General features: G+C 44.2%; 1 protein-coding gene across 4 annotated transcripts in view; it reads right to left on the bottom strand.

The window, feature by feature from the left end:
- Positions 1-262: 262 nt before the first annotated feature.
- The window catches only part of ALDOC (aldolase, fructose-bisphosphate C), a 77,485-nt gene continuing 54,932 nt past the window's right edge, over positions 263-22,815 (bottom strand). For 3 of the 4 annotated variants that reach the window (XM_069226177.1, XM_069226178.1, XM_069226179.1), the window contains exons 7-9: positions 10,509-10,683; positions 6,499-6,698; positions 3,646-4,908 (exon numbers count right to left, since the gene is read on the bottom strand). In XM_069226177.1, coding sequence (XP_069082278.1) covers positions 4,813-4,908; positions 6,499-6,698; positions 10,509-10,683 — 471 coding nt within the window. In that variant the 3' untranslated portion in view covers positions 3,646-4,812. Of the gene's footprint in view, positions 4,909-6,498; positions 6,699-10,508; positions 10,684-22,815 lie in introns of all 4 variants that reach the window. The other variant, XM_069226176.1, reaches the window with a different exon arrangement.

Genomic DNA, 22,815 nt, shown 5'->3' on the forward strand with positions numbered 1-22,815 from the left:
AGCCTTGTTGAATGTGGAAGCAATGTTTACCTGTCTCCAGTCTTTGGTAGCCTTCCTTTCTCAGTGGCAGTCCTCTCTTTATAGTAGCATCCATACTTCACAGCGACAGGCTTCTCCTCGCAGTGACACGCTTCCTGAGTTCCACCCTAATATTTCCGATCTTCTCCTCAGTTACCACAGTACCCGTAAATGGCTGGCAGCTTGCAGTTCATCTCTCACATTGCACTTTCTTGCGCTGGCAAAAAACACGAGTCATTCCAAATGAGGTAACACAAGTTTTTCTGTTTAATTTGGGAGGTTCATGAGTGCTGATTATTCAAACTTATCTAAAGCCAGGAATAATATTTGAATCAATCTTGTGACTGAAAAGACATTAGAGAAAAGTTTTACTTCTTGTAATAGCTGCGCCTTCCTGGATCTTGTACCTATAGTTGGCTTTCAATCTGTGTTTTTTTCAATCAGAATCTGAAGTTGGTGTTTAAAGACTTTTGGGACAATTGAGAACTATAATCTGATTGCCATTGCATATGAACCTTGAACTGTTGAACTACTGAAGAATTTGAAGCAGTTTTGTTGTTATAAACCCAGTTATTTTCTCTCAGTGGAAACCCTTGTACATGATAATTCCATTTCATGATAATTCCTGGATAATTCTTGAAACACACTGGGGAATGTTTCTAGTGTCAAATATTGGTATGTTGATTTGACATTAGTTTATGCCAAAGATCTGTTTAGCTTTTCCTGTTTTAAAGTGTGGTTTCATTACAGGGAAATCCAAGTCCAGACCTTTGCATATGAATAATCCTGATTGCCAGTGTCTTGAATCCAGACCTAGTATCCAGATATCCTTGAGTTCAGCAGTGCCTGGAGTAGGAAAATCTGAATATGCAGAAGTCCTAGTATTTCTCTCACATCCCAACCCCCTTACCCGTGGAAACTCCTAGGGTTGCAGTATGTCCTTCATTGCTGCCCTGTCAGTTCTCATTGGGATTTGGGGATTATTGTTGCCCCACCAGAACCAGCAAGGCAGCCCTGCGTGCAGCTATCAACGACATCAGCACCCTCCAAGACCATAGCAAAACGACATCCCTCATCCTCCCGGACTTATCAGCTGCCTTTGACACCATCTCCCACCACATCTTGATCAACAAACTGCACCACATTAGAATCCAGGGACACACCCTCAAATGGATCACCTCATACCTCACTGGCAAAACTAAGAGAATCCGTCTCCCACCATTCACCTCTGAACCCAAGAAGATCATCTGCGGCTTACCACAAGAATCATCCCGCAGTCCCACCCTCTTCAACACATACATGACCCCCCTAGCCAACATCATCATATCGCAGGGATTCAACATCCGTTCCTACACCGACAACACCCAGTTCATCCTCTCGCTTTCAGAAGACCCCTCCACCACCAGAACCAGCTTCCACAGATGTATGATGAACGTCATCAACTGGATGAAGGATAGTTGCCTCAAGCTGAACATGGACAAGACAGAAGTCCTCATCTTTGGGAACAACAGCTTACCATGGAATGAAACATGGTGGCCTATGGAATTCAGCCCACCCCCTGTACCGACAAACGACGCCCGAAACCTCGCCATCGTCTTGGACAGCAAGTTATCTATGAAGCAAGAGGTAAATACAGTCTCATGCATCTGCTTCCACACTCTAAACATGCTCTGCAAGATCTTCAGATGGTTCCCAGTTGACACCAGAAAGACTGTCAACAAGGCCCTTGTCAACCAGCAGGTTGGACTACAGAAACACTTTCTACATAGGAATCACTGCACACCTTCTGAAGAGACAACACACAATACAAAATGCAGCAGCAAGACTCATCCTCGACCTCCCCAGACACACCTGCATCACACCCCACCTTAAGAAGCTACACTGGCTCCTGATCCAGGATCGATGCAAATTCAAGATGTTGACCCACACATACAAAGCCCTACACAACATAGGACCAGCGTACATCCACATGCGCATGACCTTCCATCAACTAACCAGACACCTATGTTCTGCCTCCCTCCCTCCCCCCCCCCGAGCCAACAGTGGAGGACACTCTTTCTTTCATCTGGCGGCCAAAGCTTGGAACCTCCCACTGCACCTCGGGACCAACTCACCCCTCCAGCAAATCAGGAAAGGACTCAAGAACTGGCTGTTTGAATGAACCAATCACCAAGCAGCAGCCAGCAACTCTAGCACTTTGAGACCCTCACGGGTGATTTGCCACGCTTTACAAATGACTGATTGATTGGTTCATTACAAACTTGGTGATCCTTGAATTATTTTCTGATCATCAAGTACCCACTTACCCCGGCTTCCACTCACTATGTGCCTCTGTTTACACTGAAGAGTGTCAGGAATCAAGGTTCTTGATGGTACAGCCACCCTTTAGATATGCTCCATGGAGTTCAAAAATAATGTTTAAAATGTGCACCAGCAATGTGGAAACATTTGGACATTGTCATCGTTTCTCAGACCTTGGTGGAAAAATGTATCTGCTTCATAAATTATAAACTATGTGTATTCATAGCTACAACCACTTTCAAGTTTAAAAGAGCTTTTAGTTCATAAGCCGTGTAGGAGATCAGTCTTAAAGATGTGTGGATGTATTTCCAAGTGGTTCCTTAATAGTGGCCCTTATGTGTGTGGCCACTTCTGTACGCATTGCTACTACTGCATTTCACTGCTTGCCAATAAAATCCCAGGGCAGGTGATAGATCATAGTGACACTCTTGTTTCCTGTATGTGGTAAACTACTAACACCCTTCCCTATATATGAGGGAACACTGCACTTGGCAAATGATGAAAAGAAAGAGAACAATTTGTTTGCTAAAAAACTGTTTCGTGGTAAGACTTACACTGTGAGTAATAATGAACTCTTGAGACTGGACTTGCAAGGGTTGCTAAACTCAAGCATCATTTGTGGTGGCTGAGGGGGGAATCCATAACAGAAATATTTAAATGTTGTATTCACAGAGATTATACACTTCTCTCTTGCTTGCATGAGAAAACACACTTTAGCACTAAAACCATAAAAGATTGTAAGAAGTACTAAAAAAATAAAGTGTGAAGATGGACGTGACAGAGTTCATATCTTTAGTAATACCGGTGCCAGAGGCTATAATGCACTTTTAGTATGGCAGACAGGACATCCACATTTGTGACCAGGGCTGACTTTAGGACAGTGCGACCGGTGCCACTGCACCAGGTGCTCACTTCAGGTGGGGATGCCATGTATTATGATTTAGAACCACCTGCTGCAGCGTTCCTTGCAGCCAGCAATTTTCAGGCAACAAGAAAAATGTCAAGATAACTGGTGATTAATGTTCTGCCTGGAGAGAGATCAGAGTTTTCAGGGGCAGTATTAAAGCGTAGTAGTGAGGCAATTCGTGGCAGTGCAGGTCATTGAGGGAGGGGCACAAACAAACATTGTCACACAGGGCTCTGTTTGTGACAGAGTATCTCATTTTACCAAAAAATCAACAAGGCCCGAAACAATCAAACTAGCTTGTGAATAAGCCAGGAAGGCCTGTGTTTTCAGTGAATGTGAGCAGAGATCATTTAGGAAGAAATAAACTATTTAATGTTACAGTAAAAAGTGTTTTATACTTTAGATGATGTGTAAAGTACTGAGAGTTTTCTTTTTTTATTATTGAGAAGTTTCAGTTTTATCAGCAGCACCTTGCATCTGAGGAATGAATACTGGAGCATAGAGAATCTTGCTCACAATCATCTTTTAATTTTATGTAAAATAAATATTCAAGATGTTTTAAAGTGTTTAGCGTGTATACATCATCTTGGCCAGACTTCCATTGGCAGGCCAGAACCTGGGAAATGAGGTCAACCCCAGTTCCCCCACGCTGCCCGGCTGGGAAATGGGGAGTCTGATGTGGACCAAATGCTCCTAATGCTTCTGGTGAATTTCCTACTCCTATTTATTAGAATCATTGAGCCTAACAGTTGCCTTCATGAAACTCTTTGAAAACAACTTACAATCATGTGGCAAAGTCCTCGGGTACAGACACAATGTGAATTGCAACGTTCTAGAAAGGATAGTCACAGGAAAATAATAAGAATCCAGTGCAAAAAAACATTTAGAAGGGAAAAAGTAATAAATTACAATTTATATGAGACAATATGGACTTGGAATGTAAAATCTGAATAGCATCATCGTATATAGAATGAAAAGTGATTTTGTGTCAATATTATTTTTTTAAAGTGCATTCTTGCATTTTGTGTGCTGCTGAGCTACAAGGAGCTACGACACTATTGGCTAACCAAAGGAGAGCGATAGATAGGTGTAGACAACCAGTCCTGGACCCTCTCGATTTCTCCCTCCCTTGTTCCAGAAGTTCTCTTTGGGTATAGGCATCAAATCGAGCAACAAGAAACAAAAATCTCTCTTTCTCTCTCATTCTCTCTCTTTAACTCTCTCAAGCCACTATTAGTCTCCAAGGCAACAGAAAACCATGTAAAAACCTACTAAGGTTCACCCATAGACAAGATGTTACTTAGTAGCACACACCCTCAAAAAGCTACACGGACTGATTCACATCCCAGGAACCTACCAAACCAGACAAATATTGACTCCAATCCCCTCCCTAACCCCAGGCTCTAGAACAAAGTCAAGTTAAAGAAGTTTAAGACATGACGTTTCTAGGAAGTACTGTTTGCAGAGAGGTTTCCTATGCCAGGGGCTGTCCTAACTACATTGGGAAGTGGAGGAGTGGCAGGTAGAGCAAGAAGCAGAAATGGTGGGCAAATCAACAATGGGTTGGCAGGCCATCCTGCGGCTTCTCAGTAAGCATGATTTTGCACATAAAGGGACTGGCTGGCCGCACCAGAATCCAATCCGCTGTGGTCGTACTGGCCTAGGGCTGCCATGCCATTGACCTGAAAAAGAGAGAAGGAAAGAGATAGGTGACAGCCTGCAAAATGAACAAAGTCAACAAACCAAAGAGACCAGGAGTGTACAGCGTAACTGCCACAACCAAATAATCAATGTCCTACCTGACGGTCTTCTCTTTGTATGTCAAAATTCAGTGTCACTGTGGGGTCATTTTTTACATTTATGTTCACTCACACACTCACGCTTAAACATACACACATATTCCAAAATACACACACTCTCTCACATAAGCACACTATCACGCGCAAGTATGCACACAACATACATTTAAAATAATTTTGTACTTACCTCTGCTACCAGGCAGGGTCATATTCCAGCTAATTGTACTCTATTTTTTATTATTACAATAATTGCGAATAGTATATTGTTCTCCACTATTAGTGAAATCGAATCAATTTACAAAAAATAAGGAGATTAGAGCCATAGCCAATGTCTGTAAGGGTGAGGTGGCCATGATTTTGCTACTTCTGAGGTCAGTTGTGATAATGAGATGCTAGAGGTCGCAAGGGGCAAGCCAGGGGTCTTAGCTGCGACCTCAGGCGGCCTCTATTTGACGTCCATCCTATTTCGCACACAAACTCAGTTCCTCCAGGCCATCTGTGGCTCCCCTGGTTGCCCTTTTGTAATCATCTTTAGAGTCTCTCGGCACCAAACACTTCCCTTCTCTTCCATATCGACTCTCTGCCCCAGCACAACATATACAAGAATCTTCATTCATTCCTATCTCCCACCACCCCACGCTTTTCCTAGTCATCTTTCTCAGCTCACTCAATCTCCACTCCAACATGTCTGTCTCTGTATTCTCTGCAGTTTTCCATAGTGTGCTGCAATAGAATGCATACAGAGTGCTCAATGCTATCAATGTGCACAGCTGAAAGCAGTAAAACCCCACTCCCCTTCAAGAGGTAGCATATAGTCAAACGCTGTGCTGAAGGTGGAATCTGGTGTTGGGCTCTTGGCCTTCAGAGAAACTCTTCACAAGCTGCTATGGTGAACTTTGATATGCAAGCATAGCTACATGAGGAAGGGTTCTGCCAGGTATGCACAAACACCCATGTGCACTGAAATATATCAGAGGACTTATGGCTACTACAGATCCCATACTAATTCGTACTGTGCACATATCACAATCAACAAGGAAAACATGCACCAACATTGAGTCTCTCTCTAATTGCACTAGGCTGCACAGGCAAAGGATGAAGACTGACGTGAGAAGAGTATGTATGCACTAGCATTTCTTTGACTAGGAGTCTCTACAGGGATGTAGAAAATGATCAGGACTGGAGTACAAGTGCATCACACTTACAAAGATGCATGCTATTTACACACCCTAGCCTACGTGTACACAATTAGTACATTTTGAACCAGAGTTTGATGACTGCATCTGCTGAAAACTCTCGCTCACCTCTTAGTCCAGACTTCTTGTCTCCTCTGTACTTCTGCTGCTTAGAATTCCCGTCTGTGTGTTTTCGTATCCCGCATGCTGCCTGAAGGCACTATCCCCACAAACTGCAAGCTGGTGTGCATAAAAACACTTCAGCCAGCAGCAACATTTCCTCTATAAACACTATTACCTCAGCTCGTTTGATGAACTCCTCAGTGGCCGCATTTTCGTTTTCTTTTTGGCCGCGCCATGCGTTGAGGGCTGAAGCTTGGAGGGCCCGTCCATAGGAGAAGGTGAGTGCCCAAGGCCTGGCTAGCGGGCAGTTGTTGATGGCATTAAGGTTGATTGAGGCTTCTTCCTCACTCTGGCCCCCAGAAAGGAAGGTAACACCTGGAAAAGACATTTCATTTTTAAATTAAACTGGGGTGAATGAACAATGGATGTTCTGGAAAATATCAAGCATGCGGAGTTCTACCTCCACATTCAAGGAAGGTAGGGAGGGAAACGGCCTGAACCGCGACTCCGTAACAACGGAGTCATGGACAACGAAAGCGGAACAATGCTTTCGTTAACCACGACTTTGTTGTTTCGTGCCTTAACCAGGCATGTGCTGAACCACGCACATGCGTGGTTAAGGCACAGAAGAAGGGAGTCTGCTGAGGAGGACGACACGATCAGTCAGGTAAGTGGGGCTGTTTTAGGGGCTGGGGGTCAGGGTATTTTTAGTTTTAGGGGCGGGGGTTGGGGTATTTTTAGTTTTGGAGGACAGGGTGGTTTAGGGGAGGGGGATCGGGTTATTTTTTGTTTTAGGGGCGGTTTAGGGGCAGGGAGAGGGTCAAGGTATTTTTAGTTTTAGGGGAGGGGGCGTCGGGCGGTTTAGGGAGGCATATTTTTAGTTTTAGGGGTGGAGGGTCAGGGCGGTTTAGGTGTGGGGAGGGAGAGGAGGGGTATTTTTATTTTTAGGGGCGCGGTGGGGGGGTCGAGGTATTTTTGTTTTAGGGGTGGAGGGTCGGGCAGTTTATGTTTGGGGGGAGGGGTATTTTTTGTTTTAGGGGCGAGGGTGGGGGGGTCGGGGTATTTTTAGTTTTAGGGGTGGGGGGGGTCGGGCGGTTTGGGGAGGAGTATTTTTAGTTTTAGGGGCAGGGTGGGGGTCAGGTATTTTTAGTATTTGCGGGTGGGGGGTTGGGGTGGTTTAGGTTTTTAGGGGTGGGGTGGGGGATTGGGGTGGTTTAGGCTTTAGGGTTGGGGGTGGTTTTAGGGGCGGGGTGAGGGGTTGCAGTGGTTTTTGGTTTTAGGGGTGGGTTGGGGGTCGGGTTAATTTTAGGGGTGGGTTTAGGTTTTAGGGGTGAGGGTGTTGGGGTGGTTTTAGGGGTTGGGTTGGGGTAGTTTAGGTTTTAGGGATGGGGTAGGGGTTGGGGTTGTTTTAGTGGTGGGGGTTGGGGTGGTTTTAGGGGTGGGTTGGGGGGTCAGGTAATTTTAGGGGTGGGGTGGGGGGTTGGGGAGGTTTTGGTTTTAGGGGCAGGGTGGGGTGGGGGGCTCTGGGTAGTTTTAGGGGCACGGGTGTTGTGGTGGTTTTAGGTTTTAGGGGTGGGTGTTGGGGTAATTTAGGTTTTCGGGATGGGGAGGGGGTTGGGGTTGTTTTAGGGGTGTGGGTGGTTTTAGGGGTGGGTTCGAGGGTCGGGTAATTTTTGCGGCGGGCTGGGGGCTTGGGGGGGTTTAAGTTTTAGGGGCGCGGTGGGGCCTCGGGGTAGTTTTAGGGGTGGGGGTTGGGGTACTTTAGGTTTCAGGGATGGGGTTGGGTTTTGTTTTAGGGGCGGGGTGGGGTGCTGGGGTCGTTTTAGGGGCAGGGTGGGGGTCGCGGTAATATTAGGGACGAGGTGGGGGGTTGGGGTAGTTTTAGGGGCAAGGGTGGGGGGTTGGCGTGGTTTTAGGGGTGGGGGTGGAGGGGGTCGCGGTAATTTTTATGGGTGGGGGTGGGGGGACCGGAGGGACGCCTGCTGGAGCCATGCATGCCTATCACTAATGCCTTTACCAGGAATGCCTTTACAACAAAAAATCGTTGTTAAGGCATTCGTGGTAAAGGCATTAGTGGTAACAACGCCGTCGTTGTTCCGACCTCGTTGTTCAGGCATGCGTTGTTCCAACATACATTCAGGTAGGGAGAGCACCAATCTCTGCGTGCTGATTTTGAAGATAATGGGACTGATTTAAGTGCAAGGGAGGAGCATCTGGAATTAGGGACAAGTAGGAAGGAGGAAAGGCCATAGTGCTTGCCATTATGAACCTTGAACAGAGACAATAGATTTTTATCAGGAACAGGAGAGGACACTGACTAATGCAATGTCTTCCTTGAACGGTAGAACACTCAGGACCTCATTTACAAGGAACTGGTGCATCGGATCCGATATGCCAGTTTCTTTGAGTCACCTACACCCCCCTAACGACACCATGGTGCTTATTAGCACAACTTCATCAACATTTTTGACGCAGTTGTGGTGCTTTGCTGAACTAGCGTAAAAAATGTTGAAACTAGTCCAGCAAAGCTTGGGGAGGCCCACCGAAAGGAGCCTACCGTCAGTTTAACACCTGCCCTGGGTAGAAGTTAAAAAATTATGCTAGAATGGCACAGTGACATCTTGTAGATTTCACTGCGCCATTTTTTGGGCCTTCCTGCGGGGGCATGCCTCCCTTGCATCCATTATATCTGGAGCCCATATAAGGAAGCGCAAGGGTTTAAAAACTGGCGCAATGGTGACATTACACCAGTTTGTCAATACTGCAAGGGATGGGGGACTGTTTTGCGCCGCTGTAGCGTAAAAAAAATGACGCTACGGCAGTGCAAGTGGCTTGTAAATGAGCCCCTTAGTGCGTTACAAAGTGTAATGGAGTTACATGCTTACAAGTAATACACTTGTGGTGGAGGAAGAGGAGCCTGCTCCTCGCACATTTTGTACCTCGGTGAGTAGGGATATGGTGATTCCTAGACTGCACCAAGAACCGTGCTGGAGTAGGAAAACAGACCATGGCTCTGTTTGTCATGGGTGGTGAAGGAAAGAGTGAGTTTTGGTGCAACAGGCATGTGCATGCCAGGGCTTACCTGAAAATGCTACCAGCATGTTTTGTGGCAGTGCGCACAAGTGACTGTTCGGAGCATGGGTCTTCCTAGATCATACCCCTGCGTTAGTAGACTGGGACAGATAATGTTGCACTGTATACTTTGGGTGATGGAAGCAAAATACGCTGCTGTGAGCACCTGGGAAACAGATTACAGTGCATCACAGTACATATCTCAGATGGTGGGAGCATGAGTGTGTGTACATCCGATGGCTGGGGCACTGTGCATCACAGTGTGCACCTGGTGTACCTGGACCAGCGTCTTGTAGAGCCTACCTAAGATTAGTCAAAGCAGGCTGCACCACAGTATGTAACTTGGCGGGAAGTGGGAGGTGATCATCTGTATCCTTCAGCTGTTGAAGGTAAGGTATCTTGCAGTGTGAACCTAGAACAGGTATTGGTGTGTTACAGAATATATATGTGGCATGGTGGGGATATAGTCCACTGCAGAGTGTTTCAGCAACTAGAGGAGTACAGTGCATGTCAGTGCATACCAGGGATAATAGATGCACAGATGTGAGACTGCACAGAAGGAATAAGGGAGGTACTGCACCTACACTCTGAAAAGGGATGGAGGATGTGCAGTGTAGACTTGAGTCATTTTAGGGTGCTTTAGCACAAATCTATGATTGTGGTGGACATGTTGTGTCACATGTTCCCGCCTCAGCGAGGGGGATAGGGGAAGAGGCAGGGTTGGAGGGTGAGGTGCAGTGTTTAACTTTGATGGCCAGGTGAGGAATAGTATGCCATAGTTCATACCTGAGAGGATTTCGTTACAATGCACTGTGGAGTACAGAAAAAAACTCACAGCAGTGCATAACTGGAAAAGTAGGAGCTGTTATCTCTTCAGATTGTGGGAAGCATGCTTTTTTGCAGCACACACTTTGATGGAGGAGCATGTGGTGCATCGCTTTGCACACAAGGAATAGTGGAGAGGTTGAAGAGTTGCACCATGAATGGCAAACGAGCATGGTGCATCAGAGCATGCACCTGCAATTGCAGCAGAATGGCTTATCACAGTGCACATTATGGATTTTTGGAGCATGGTGTATCACAATGTGTATCCGCACAACAGGTGGCTCATACCTGGAACGGCAGGAGGAACAGTCCGCCGCAAAGCAGTCACTGTAGCCATGGCTACCTCCTCTGGGCTGTACTTTATAGAACAGGCATGGCCAGCAGTCACCATGTTGGGCTTCAATAGGGTGCCTTCCAGGTAGATGTGATGGTCACTCAGAGCTTTGTATACAGCCGCTAAGACCTGTAACCAGGAAAAATATGGGTCAGAAGCATGTTGGACTTACAAACTCTTAACAGTAAACAGACCCTTTTACTGCCCTTTCATAAACCTGTTTGGTGTACAAATGAGAGCTGCCTTGACCTTTCTAATGGTCTACTCATCATAGATGTCTATTCTGTCTTGCTCTGTTGTTACTGTGCCTTTTTCCACGCACACTTCAACTTTTGCTGACTTTCTCTTTAGTCCCCGGTCTTGTTTTCTCTTTCCTCTCAGAGATAAGTTTTTGTCTTTTGTAGCACTCACTCTCTTTTTCTTGCTCCTTCTGAGGCTCTTAAATTCAAAGTGACTTAAAAGGTGTGATAGCATATGGACTTATTGCTAAAAAATATGAAGTGACATAGGATCCAGGGCCAAAAGAGCGACCACTACGCTATTATTTATGTTTCTCACACTGGCAAAATCATACTTCCGGCTTAAATCTTCTAGGAAGACAATTTTGATATGTTTCCCACCCACTCTACAACGCTGGATCAAAAAACTTGCCTACTCCTATTCAAGGATCATATTATTTAAGTGACAAGCGGAAAGGAGTGGAAGGGGTGATAGGTGGAGGGTTGGCTCCAGCAGTGAGGAAGGAAAGGACAGTTGTGTGATAAGTCTGCTTTGTGCTCACTGTGTTACTGGCAGCAGTGATGCCAGACACTTGGGGTGATTTTGCTGGATATGTGAACCTGAAAATACAGTATAGGGAAGGAGGGGTCTTCACATGTGAAACAGAAGAGATCTCCTCTTTTTCACCCCTTGGACTTCATCTACATTGTATTTCCTCTTTCATTATCAAAGACAAACATACAATAGTTGTTGAAACATTGCTCAATCAGCACTAGGACTATACAACTGCCATCCATGTGGGCTCACCAACCTACTAGATGCCTGCTAGACTTATGTGTAACCAAAAGTGCAATCACACCGACTGATCATTAACATAACAGTATGCCAGTTTATTACATTTGTTTGTTTGTTTTGTAAAGCAATGGCTTCTGATGGGTGGCCCCTTCTTGCTCTTGGACAATGTGTGGAAGGCCATCAAAACTCACTCTGTGCTTGGAGAAAAACAGCATCTGATGTTGCAGAGTCTGGTCATAGCGGAAGCCATTTCAGACCCGATCTGCAGCAGACTTCAAACTGCGCACAGAGGAGCCCCAGTCCCTCCATAGAAGGGCAGGTAGTGTGATCCCAGTGGTGTCCTGGATGAGTGAGAACACTTATTTGAAGATTCTAGTTTGCAAGTGTTTTTTTTTTTAAGTTGCAAGATTGAATACATTCTTCAATTTTATGCACAGTGTTGCAAATTTTGGGTCCCATCATGCATATTGACATCCCACCATGATTCCTTCCTTTCAAAGGGGCCTTAACAAGCAGAATAATATTACCAGATGTTGGGCTGCACTTCAGCTTATAATTAAGAGACAGTGACTGGAGATATTGTGGGCTGTGTGCATCCTGACCTTTAGTACCACGGCTGTGGTCAGTTCGATTTGGTGAGCAAGCTATAATACTCAAAATGTCCTGCTCTGCAACATGAAATGCAGATTAATGATTTTGGAAACTGCAGTATTAGCTTGATGAAAAGCAATATTCAAGCATAACCATACTCTGATGTTTTCACTTCATTGGCACGATGCATCACATATTTCTTAAGGGCATCTAAAGGGAAAATGGCCATCAAAAGGACTTCCAACTCAGGATTTCAGTTTTTGACCCCTTGAAGCACAGTTAGCGATCCTTCAACCATTGATGAAGGTGCTTTTGGTAGGTGGTTATGTTTTTTTGTAGTCTACATCACCATTGCCCACTCAGCTATGCAGTTGTCTATCATCTGCATATATGATAAATTGAGTGTGGAGTTGCACAATTCTTTGGGTTTGCAGTTTCACTTACAGGTTGGATAGTGCGGGAGCTAAAGGACAGCCCTGAAGGACTCTGCACGTTGGTTTTCTCATATCATAAAGAACCAACTTTGATTTTCTGGCTCAGTTTGACAAGAAGGAATGACTGCAATCTGCTGCATCCCCTGAGATCATGGCCCATCTCTTCAGTCATCACAGAAGTGTTTAATGGTCCACCATGTGGTAGCCTTCAGACAAGTCAAGGATATTTTGGAGCAACCTGCATCCTGGGAGGATAGTGCTTCTTCTCTGGTGTCTGCAGTTGTAGTTTCTGTCCTTTCTAATTTCAGATTGCTGATCATGAAGAATAACACTGAGTTTAAATGTTTGCACAGCATGGCTCTTCATTATTATAGTGTAATAAAAATTAACAGGTGTTATTCAGCCTCATAGATCTTCACTGGCTCTTCTTCGCGACAAATGTCTAGTTCAGATCCCTTTCCATTATCTACAAAGCCATTCATATCAAGAAACCAGACTACAATGTTAAAAAAAAAACTCTCAGAAAACAACCTCAGCATATATCTGATGAAAGTGGCGATCCAGCGCTAACAAATTAACTTGAACACTACACCTTTATCATCTATTCTACGCCATTGCCTCCTGAAAAAAAAAAAACCTTCAACCTAGACTTGCTCCTAATTTGCTAATCTTCAAATCAGAACTTGTTGGAGAGGAAATGAAATGTGAAGAAATTACGCTGCATCCGACATTGGTAGAAAATCATATAAAATCATATGTGGTGAAAGAGCAGTGTAGGCCTAAAATTCGTGCTAATGCCAGAGAGGTGAAGAGTTCACTTGAGAATAGAATGCATGACCAGCAACACCTTAGTTAAAAGAAAACCTGTGTTTGTAAGCTTGAAGGAATTTATGGTCTTAGCACACAGACACATATTGTGTTGTCCTAGTAAATTAAAAACATGAAAGAAGAATCGGAGCAGGAGATTGAATTAGCCAAATGTACACAGAATCTGATAAGAGGTTTTGGGAGCAGAGCGATAAAAAACACACACAAATACACATGCATTTTAGAGCAGTGAATAGTTAGTTTGTTAATCATTGTTAGAACTGCAATTATGTGTGAGAAATAGGTTAAAGGTTTAGGGACACAGGTGACGTGACGTTTTGCAACAAATGTTTGCCTTGCCGAGAGGAGTCTTTTTTGTTTTACCTTATGTTTCCCCACAACAAACTCAATTGCCATCCCCCCTTTGATCCTCTTACACTCCCTTCCCTTAAATTGCAGACTCTTGCCTTGTATGTGCCACCACTGAATATCTTTGAGCTGGTACACCATCCATGCACCAATAGCCATAACATCTGGGCACACACTCTCCAGACTCTGTAGCGTGCTCTGCTGCCCTCATATTAATACATCCATTAAGTAAACAAATCCCTAGGTTTATGTTTGTGTGGTATCTTTAAATGAGTGCTTAGTAATGCGGTTTGTTTATGCTCAGGTGAATCAACAACACAACTGCTCATTTCTAAATGCTTAACCGTAATGGGAAAATTCCTATTTCTTTTGCAACACCAGTGGTTTGGAGAGTTTACAGTGCCCTTTTGTTGAACCATAGGTGCAACGTATGTTTTCCACAGGTATTTCATACCACTCTTAATACATTAGTAGTTGTTTGGCTCCAGAATTTACTTCCAGGGTATAAAACTGATATATTTATAGTTTCAGTCTGTTTCTGTGTAAGTCTCTTTATTTGAGAGGACATTTTACATTTATCCATTTATTTAGGTTTTATAGTTTGCAGTAGCTAAGTAAGGCATGCCTCCTAAACATTGTCCAGTACACTGTATGATGTGAAAGGCTCACAGTTCTTTTGTGAGCTGAAAGACAGTCTGAAACTCCCAACAGCAGAGGAAGTTTAGTATCGTCCATTCAAGCTTCGTCTGGAAGGCACATTAGAAATCTCGGCAAATCTTTTTTTTTTTTTTTACCCCTCATTTTGGAAGACCTTGAGCTCTGCCTTTCTCCTCTGACCTGCAGCATATAGGATTTGCTGAATACCTCTAATTGGTGGTCTTATTTTTCAGCTCTCCAACTTGGGAACTGAATAACAAATTCTGAATGTAAGAGGCATGCATGTCATACAGCTGCAGTCCTGGGTAGGGCTTGCAGACCACTGATGTTAATGCCACTCCTCATCCCTCAAAGGGCACGGCATGAATTGCATTGTCACTCTGACAGTGCCTTTCTGCAGACCTTTCAACACTGATTTGTCTCAGAAAGGTCTTTCTTTAAACAGGGGTGTCCCTACCATGCCAGAATCATGCTAGAGAGATGTGGGACAAGAGCACATTGGCTGATATTCTCTGGGGATGCACCAATGACCCAGTTCTTAAGCGGAAGGAGTAGGGAACATAAGCAAAATGTTAGAAATATGGGTGATGATAAAGCCTGATCATAAACGTGTGGGCACTTCAAGTAGTCGTTTTTACTGTGTACACTCAACTAAAGCCAAGACAGCAACACATTTACTCCTGACTGAAAAACAGATAATGGTCAAACGGATGTCCCAAAGATTCTGTCACATGGAGAAGGGGTTGGAAAGTGAGGGACAAGTTGAGTCATGCAATTAACAACACATATAATTTTTCATTGCTGGCAATGTGGTGGTCCTTGCTGCTAAACAGGTGAGCGACATTCCAGAAAAGCTAGAGTGTTTTCCACACTTCCTGTGGGATAATTTCTCTGCCTATTGTGAATACATTTTGCAACAACAGGTCTGGGGACAATGACTGGAAGCGGGCGTTAAGGCAGGACTCTACATGTCCTTTCAAAGGAGAAGAAGTGTGTTAGGCCTGCTATAGCTAATGTTTAGGATATCCAGTTATCCATGAAGGACACCATGTTGTTGACCTGTATATGTTCAGCCGGTCCTACAATACAGATATTGGCTGTGGCGACCACTCATCAGAGTCTTCATCACAGCCTTCCAGATAGCATATTCTGTCTTGTAACAATAACATAATTTTTCCTTTGCAGCTCTGACACAAAAGATTGAACTTTCCGGAGCAAGAATTGTATTTTGTTTACAAGTTTCTGTCATGGAAGCCAGTTTAGCATGTCCTGGTGATAGTAACTGGGTTTCCCTTCATTAGTGGCCATCTTAGTCATCATGCTGGTGATATATTACGATTTCTTGTTGCTATAATTGTGGAGATGTGCTGTAGTTGAAATTTGATAACTGTGTCGGGTTCAGAGCAGTTGGTCTCTTGTAGCTGCCAGCACACAATGGAGTAGATTTTGTTAGGCAAGATGTGTACATTAATATTAAAGTCGTAGCAAACCAAGGATGTAGTATAATTCTTGTGTATTTCACCACGCCTTTTAAAAAACCGACATTATATTTTATCATGGCTACTAGATGGAGCTCTTTAGGCCATTTCTGAGTTAACTCAGTCTTTTAAATGTTGCATTTTGCAGTTGCAGTGTCAGTTCTTAACAATGTAATCTTTATTATTATTACATTATTGCTGTCATGCTTGGGGTGATGTAATTGATTAAATACAATAAATATTAGCCTGGGGGCCACTCACTTCTACATAGACATATATCTGGCTTATCTCACTGTTGTGCCTTGTGAGTTAGCAAAGGTGGAACCCTTTTGGTTCCTGATGGACTCCGTAGAACCGTAACATAAGTGTTGGGGTGTGATGAATAGATTTCATGTTTAGACCGCTGAGTTCACAGTAACATGCAGGGGAATGAAGATGTGTCAGACATAGCTCTGTGCGTCATGTGTTCATTTACGAGTACCTGGGATGGGGAGGACACTACATCTGGTGACAAGATAGGGCACAAGAAACCGGAAGATCGACAGTGTTCTCCTGGAGGGTTTACTGTAGTCCAGCACACTGCTTGTGTATGCCACAAGAGCCTCTGTTGAACAGAAGATCGACGTCTGGTGTATGTGGATTTGAAGCACCACTCCAGCCAGTGTAAAGATTTTAAGGATAACAAAAGTTTCAGTAAGGAGTTTATCCATCGATAGCCAGAATCGTACTGACAAGTCAGTGAAAGAGGTACTGCGCCACTATGTAACAGAGAACAATAAATTGTGCAGTATGACAATAAGATGTCAAGTGTTAAAGGCAGTCCAGTGCAAAGAAATGCTGAAAAGCACAAGACAATCAATACAATGCAAAGAGGTGAAGAACTTGTACCTGAAATAAAAACATTATTTACCGTTAAAGAAAACAGCAGTGCTTCACAGCCAGAGAGTGGGCATGAAGACCCTGAAGCCAGCACAGTGCAGAGCCTTAGGGATGGCATGAGTGAAGCAGACAGTGCTGCAAAGAACTTAATTCTCAACATGAGTAAGTTCCACAAATGATAATAATGCTGCTTCCTTCTTAAAACCACCTCCTCTTTTTGATACAGCCAAAAAAGCAAAATGTTGGTGATATATGGGCTGCCTGACTAGAAACTTTTCATGATTTCACTGATGCGCTGGAAGAAACAGATGGCAAAAAGATTTTAAAATACCTAAAAAATCTGGTCGGTGAAGGAGTAAAAGAGGTAATAAAGAAACTGCTGCAAACTCATGAAGTTACATATCAACAAATTAAAGAAGCGTTACATTTCAAGTTCAATCCAGTGTCTAATGTTGTTTATGAAAGATATAGTTTCAGTCAGGAAAGAAAAAAGCCTGGTGAAAGAACTGACAACTTTGTTGAGAGACTTGATTCACTTATCAAACACTGTAAGTTCAGTGAATTCAATGATGAAGAAACTATACATCTCTGAGTTATCGACTGATATTTGTCAGATTCCTTCAGTATTGTAAAGTCCCCTTTTTGGATGGCCAACCGCCACTTTTTACTGCTCGATGCTGTTGCTTTTGACCTGGAAATGTACTAAACCTGCTAACCAGACCTTGGTACCAGTGCGCTTTCACTTTAATTGTACTGAGACGTTTGCAACCCAATTGACAAGCACTTTACCACCCATGTAATGCCCTAGTAAATGGTACCAGTGGTACTCAGGGCAGGGATGGTAAAGGGGGGTCACCAGCCTGGAGCACTGATTGTGCCACCATGTGTGACCTAAGTAAACGCAAAGCAGGCAGAACTCCATGTCAACTTGCACGAGCAGCTTGCCTACTCAAGTTCGACTCTGCCCACACCAAGTGCAGGCAGAGTCCATTCACAGCCATAGCACAGGTCAGTCACCCCTAATGCATGCCTCTTATAGCCCAGGAGGCAGGGTGCACTGTTATAAGTGTGGACATACATGCCCTGTGGCAGCATTTACAACTTAATGCTACCGCAAGTGATCAGCAGTCCATAGGATAACATAGGCTGGCACCCAGCAGTCCCGAGATGTCCAGCTCCATGATGGCCCAGCTGATTCCTCCCGTGTTTGGTATCAAACACTGTGATTTTTACCCCTTAGCATGATTCTCGTGCCCAGGGCTAGCTAGCATGTACCCTGGTGGCGTCCTTAGAGGATGCCCACCAAGATATTAGCTTTTTCCTGCCTTGTAGGGTTTCGTGGGCCATTTGATGCCAACACAAGAGTTTGCCCTCCTGCTGGTCATGCTAATACTTTCCCCAAGACAGAGACAAAGTACTGAGGCTGGGCAGGAAGGAGATCACACCTCCTCCCTCCCAGAAAGGCTAGTGTTTACAGTAATTAGGGGGGTGAGCCTCAAAGGCTTCACAGCCCTTGATGTGTAATCTTTTGTCCTGCACTTGAGGACAATGCCCTTCCCACCCTGACCAAGCTGGCAGGCAGGAAAATTGGGTATTCAGGAGGCATACACCCCCCCCCCAAAGACTAGCCACACATTTAGGGTGGGCTAGGAGGTCTGTACAGCCGAAGAAGGGTTCTGCGCTGTTGACAAACCTTAGGAATAGTGGGTTCTGGGTAGAAAAGTGATGTACTCTCACAGGAAGTCGTCACTTCAGGGGTGGCCTAGCTGCAGGAACCAGTAGCCCATTAGCCACTCTCCCCCACACCCTTAACGCCCCCTAGACTAGGATTTAAGGGGCACCCCTGGCACCAGAACCTCAGTTCTGACTTTGAAATCAAGAGGAGACACAAAGAAGAAACTGTCACAGACAACAGGACTTCTAACTCTGCCACAGCACACACAGAGGACACTTAAGTGCCCTGAGGAGATCACATACTGGAACCATGTGGTCGATGTGTGCCTGTGTGAAAACTCGTTGCTCCCAACAAGAGGGACTCCAGTGGATACCAGAGGTTAAAGCAGACTCCCCTGACTGTTGGTACCAGTCACGAGGAAACCTGCAGAAGAATAGTCGTGCTGTCTCCCCAGACGTACAACCTGTCAGGCCACCCTTGACTGAGCTCTAAGAAAGTTGATGATCTGCACCACAGGAGTTATAGTGATGCTCTCACCAAGATTTGAGCCGCTACTTCCTTTTGGATGACCTCCAGCCGATAAAGTAATCGTGGCTTGCTTTTGCCACTGCCAAGACTTGTCTGTTGCCAGCCCGGTAACAGACAGCTTCTCAGACATCACAGACTCCAGAGTAGTTCCCCAGCATAGGGACCAATGTCGGCAACACCCCCACTCCTGAGAATCTGCATCCTGAAGGAGGTGACTTTGAGAGGAGCAGCAAAGCATCTTTGGCACGACCAGTCCCCGTGATTGACAGCTGCAAGGCCACCTCTGCACCGAGAGCTGCCGGATATGGTGGGGAAGTTCCAACTTTGGAATCCAGACCCTTGGACCCCACAGACCTCTACTTTACAAGCGTAGAGTGTGAGTCCATCCCAAAGTGTGCTTTTGTCAAGTGCTGCATTGCGACATGGCCCGCAGATCCTGTCAGCACCAAGGAGAGCCAGAGCACCTCTGCACCTAGACTCCCTGGGAAAGGTAACTAGAAACTGACTGTTGAGGCTTGGTCTAGGGACTCTCCAAATGGGTCCTCCGGAGCTCACCCCACAAGTGACCCGATTGCACACTAAGCTTACCTCCATTGACCGTCGTGGTAAAATGTTCATGACGGTACTGACCGCCTACAAGTATTTATCCATTGCCTAATGTTGAATGTTTCACCCAAGTTTTCACCATTTTCACCACCATGGTAAATATGCAAAAAGTAATTACTGCCACCCAAGTTTCTGCAATTTCAGGACCACAGTAAATATGCAAAAAGTGATTACTACATTTATCTTTGGATGTTTTGAAAATTCACACAATTCCGATTGTGTGTAAGATACAGAGTTTGTGTTGGTGTCTAAATCAAGATAACAATCAGCTTCATGTTTCCAAATTGAATTAGTGTTGGATTTCTTTCGATTAGTGTAATTTACCTATTGTCCATGTGGGTGTTGTGAAATGCTTTACACATGTTCCTCTAAGTAGCCTGAGTGCTCTTTGCCACTCTATCAGGACTGAGCTAAGGTTTACTAGTGTGAACCAAAGGTACACTACTAGGTAATGTGCTAGTATTACATGGTAAGAGTTCCCAGTCATACCACATAATACTGCCACCTTGCTATATTCAGACGACGAATGCTGACAGAAACCCTTAGTTTGGAGCAAATACTCATGGCTGCCAGAGCCGAGGAACATACTGAACGACAAGCTGCTGACATGGAAGCCTGAAGAGAGTCAGTCGTGAGCATGAAAAGTATGCAGAAACACAGGGCTGAAGGACACACAAAGTGATGTCTCCATAGAAAAATAAGTTGTTCCTTCTGATGTGGAGTTTCATTCTACAATGTCAAGGTGCCCCTTTCAAAGTGACTGAAGCCTACATAAATTTCACCATAAATTCTAATTCCCTTGCCTCTATTTCTTTGGAACAAATTATTACTGCTACAAGCAAAGACAGTGACCTGTTGATATTGAAAGACATTATTGCACATCAATCCTGGAAGCAGCACACTCGACCTCTCAAACAGGACAGCGAGTGCCAGAAATGTAAAAATGTCAGAGATGAACTGTCCATGACTCGAGAAGGTATTGTCTTGCAAGGCTGGAGAATTGTTATACCAGAGAGTTTGTCTCAAATAACTGAAATAGCTCTTGAAAGACTTTGTGGAAATGCTGCCTTTAAACAAGCTCTTTGAAATAGAGTTTGGTTTCCTCAGTTTGACAAAAGAGTTGAAAGAGAATTAAAAGCCTGTTCTTTGTGCAATTTCTTGTCTTCTAAAGCCACTACTTAACATACCTTGAATATGTTAGATTTACCTAATCTCTGGGAAATAATCGCTGTTGGTTTCTTTGGCCCACCTGACAATGGATATTACCTTATGGTGATTATTGATGAATACTCCCATTTTCCTTTAGGAGAAGATCTCTCATCAATTACGCAGGAAAAAGCCATCCAGATGTTAGAAGTTATTTTTGCAGTGTGGGGAGTTTCATCAATTTTAGTCTAACAATGGTCCACCCTTCAACAGTAGGGAATTTTGAGATTTGTTTGATCATCTCAACGTGAAGCATCAAAAGAGCACACTCTTTGGCCATAAGCAAACTGCATTGTCAAACGTTTTATGAGCACACTCAAAAAGGCTGTCCAGCATGCTAGGATGGAGAAACTCAGCCTGAAATCAGATTTCCATGCTACTCTTCATGCATACCAACCAACGCTTCATTCAACAACAGGTGAATCTCCTGCCACCTTGAAATTTGGGAGACCCCTGACGACGAAGATAACCAAATGGACCAACCAGCAATCTCTAGCTGATAGTGAACTTCGTCAAAAAGATGTGTGCAGCAAGTTAAAAATGAAGCCGTATGCTGAAAAGTGTTGACGAGCCAGAAATACTGTGTTCAATAAAGAAGTTAGAGTATTAGTACGACAACATTTGAAACTGAAATCGAATACTCCTTTTAATGCAGAAGCATTTGAGGTTGTGACCAAAAAGGGGTATATGGTGACCGCCCACCGTCCAGGAAAGTCTATTATGTGAAATTCTTCACATTTCAAGCATCTGCCTTGTTATTTGCCAGTTCCTGTTATCCAAGAAGAGGCTGGCTCGAATGAAACTATAGAGAGCCCTTTGGCTGTTTCTTTTCCCACATCACCAGTGTCAGTTATGGACGCTACTCTTAGTACCCCACAGCCTCAAAAGACACAATCTGGGCATTTAATTAAAGCCATACAAATCAAACAGGTACACTGTTACCAAAAATAAAAGGAACTCCACTAGGCACACTGCAAATTAGAAGCAAGAAGCAATTCGCAGTGTGCCTAGTGGAGTTCCGTTTATTTTTTAGAACAGTGTTCCTGTTTGATTTGTATAACTTTTGGGAGACTGTACACTGGACTAGTTAATCTCCCTATCCCCCCTCATTTTGGTTAAACACATTTAATTAAAGCTCCACAAAGACTCATAGAGGAGTTATAATTTATATATGTAAAAATATAAATTTGCATCTTTTTATTTCACGGGGGAGATGCCGTGTCTCGTGAGTTAGCAGTGACGATACCCTTTTTGTTCCTGATGGACTCCGAAGAACTGTGACGTAAGTGTTCAGGTGTGGTGGTTAGATTTCATGTTTAGAATGTTGAGTTTACAGTTACAAGCAGGAGAATAAAGACGTGTCAAACATAGCTCCATGTGTGGATTGTTCATTTACGAGTACCTTGGCTGGGGAGGACGCTACACTCAATAGTGTGGACTCCTAGTTACCAGTGTAAAAGGGCACACTTGGGCCTCCCTATTTATCCCACACAATAACAACCCACTCACTACTAGTACACTACGAGTGTGACCTCAAGCGATTAGCTACCCCTTTATTTAAACCCTAGGCTATCCCCGGCCGCCGGGGTGCATGCGACTTGGAGGTGTTCTCCCTACAAGTCAGGTGGGTCTCCACATTCCTCCCCACTTAAGTTTGTCTCTTAGTTAAGTCCTTTTTTCTTCTTTGATCAAGGAAGGTATTCAGCATACAAAGTCCTGCAGGACCCGCCTCCTCACTTTATCTTGTTCCTTTATTAAGTCTTTCTCAATGCCTTAAGGGGGATGGAAAAGGGGTGTGCGTGGGGGGGGGGGGGAGGGGTCATAAAATTGGCATGGCCATGAAGCAACTAGGTCTTCTATGAACGGGTTTGGCCTCTGTAATGATGGGTATGGACTAGTAGTGGGGACTAGAATCTTGTGTTGCACAAATGTATAAACTCAGTTTTATCACAAAAACATAAGCAACAATATATTTATTTAAATTTATGCAGAACATTTTTTCTGTTCCATTAGGAAT

The sequence above is a fragment of the Pleurodeles waltl genome, chromosome 3_1 (genome assembly GCF_031143425.1).
Source record: "Pleurodeles waltl isolate 20211129_DDA chromosome 3_1, aPleWal1.hap1.20221129, whole genome shotgun sequence".
NCBI classification, from domain to species: Eukaryota; Metazoa; Chordata; class Amphibia; order Caudata; family Salamandridae; genus Pleurodeles; species Pleurodeles waltl.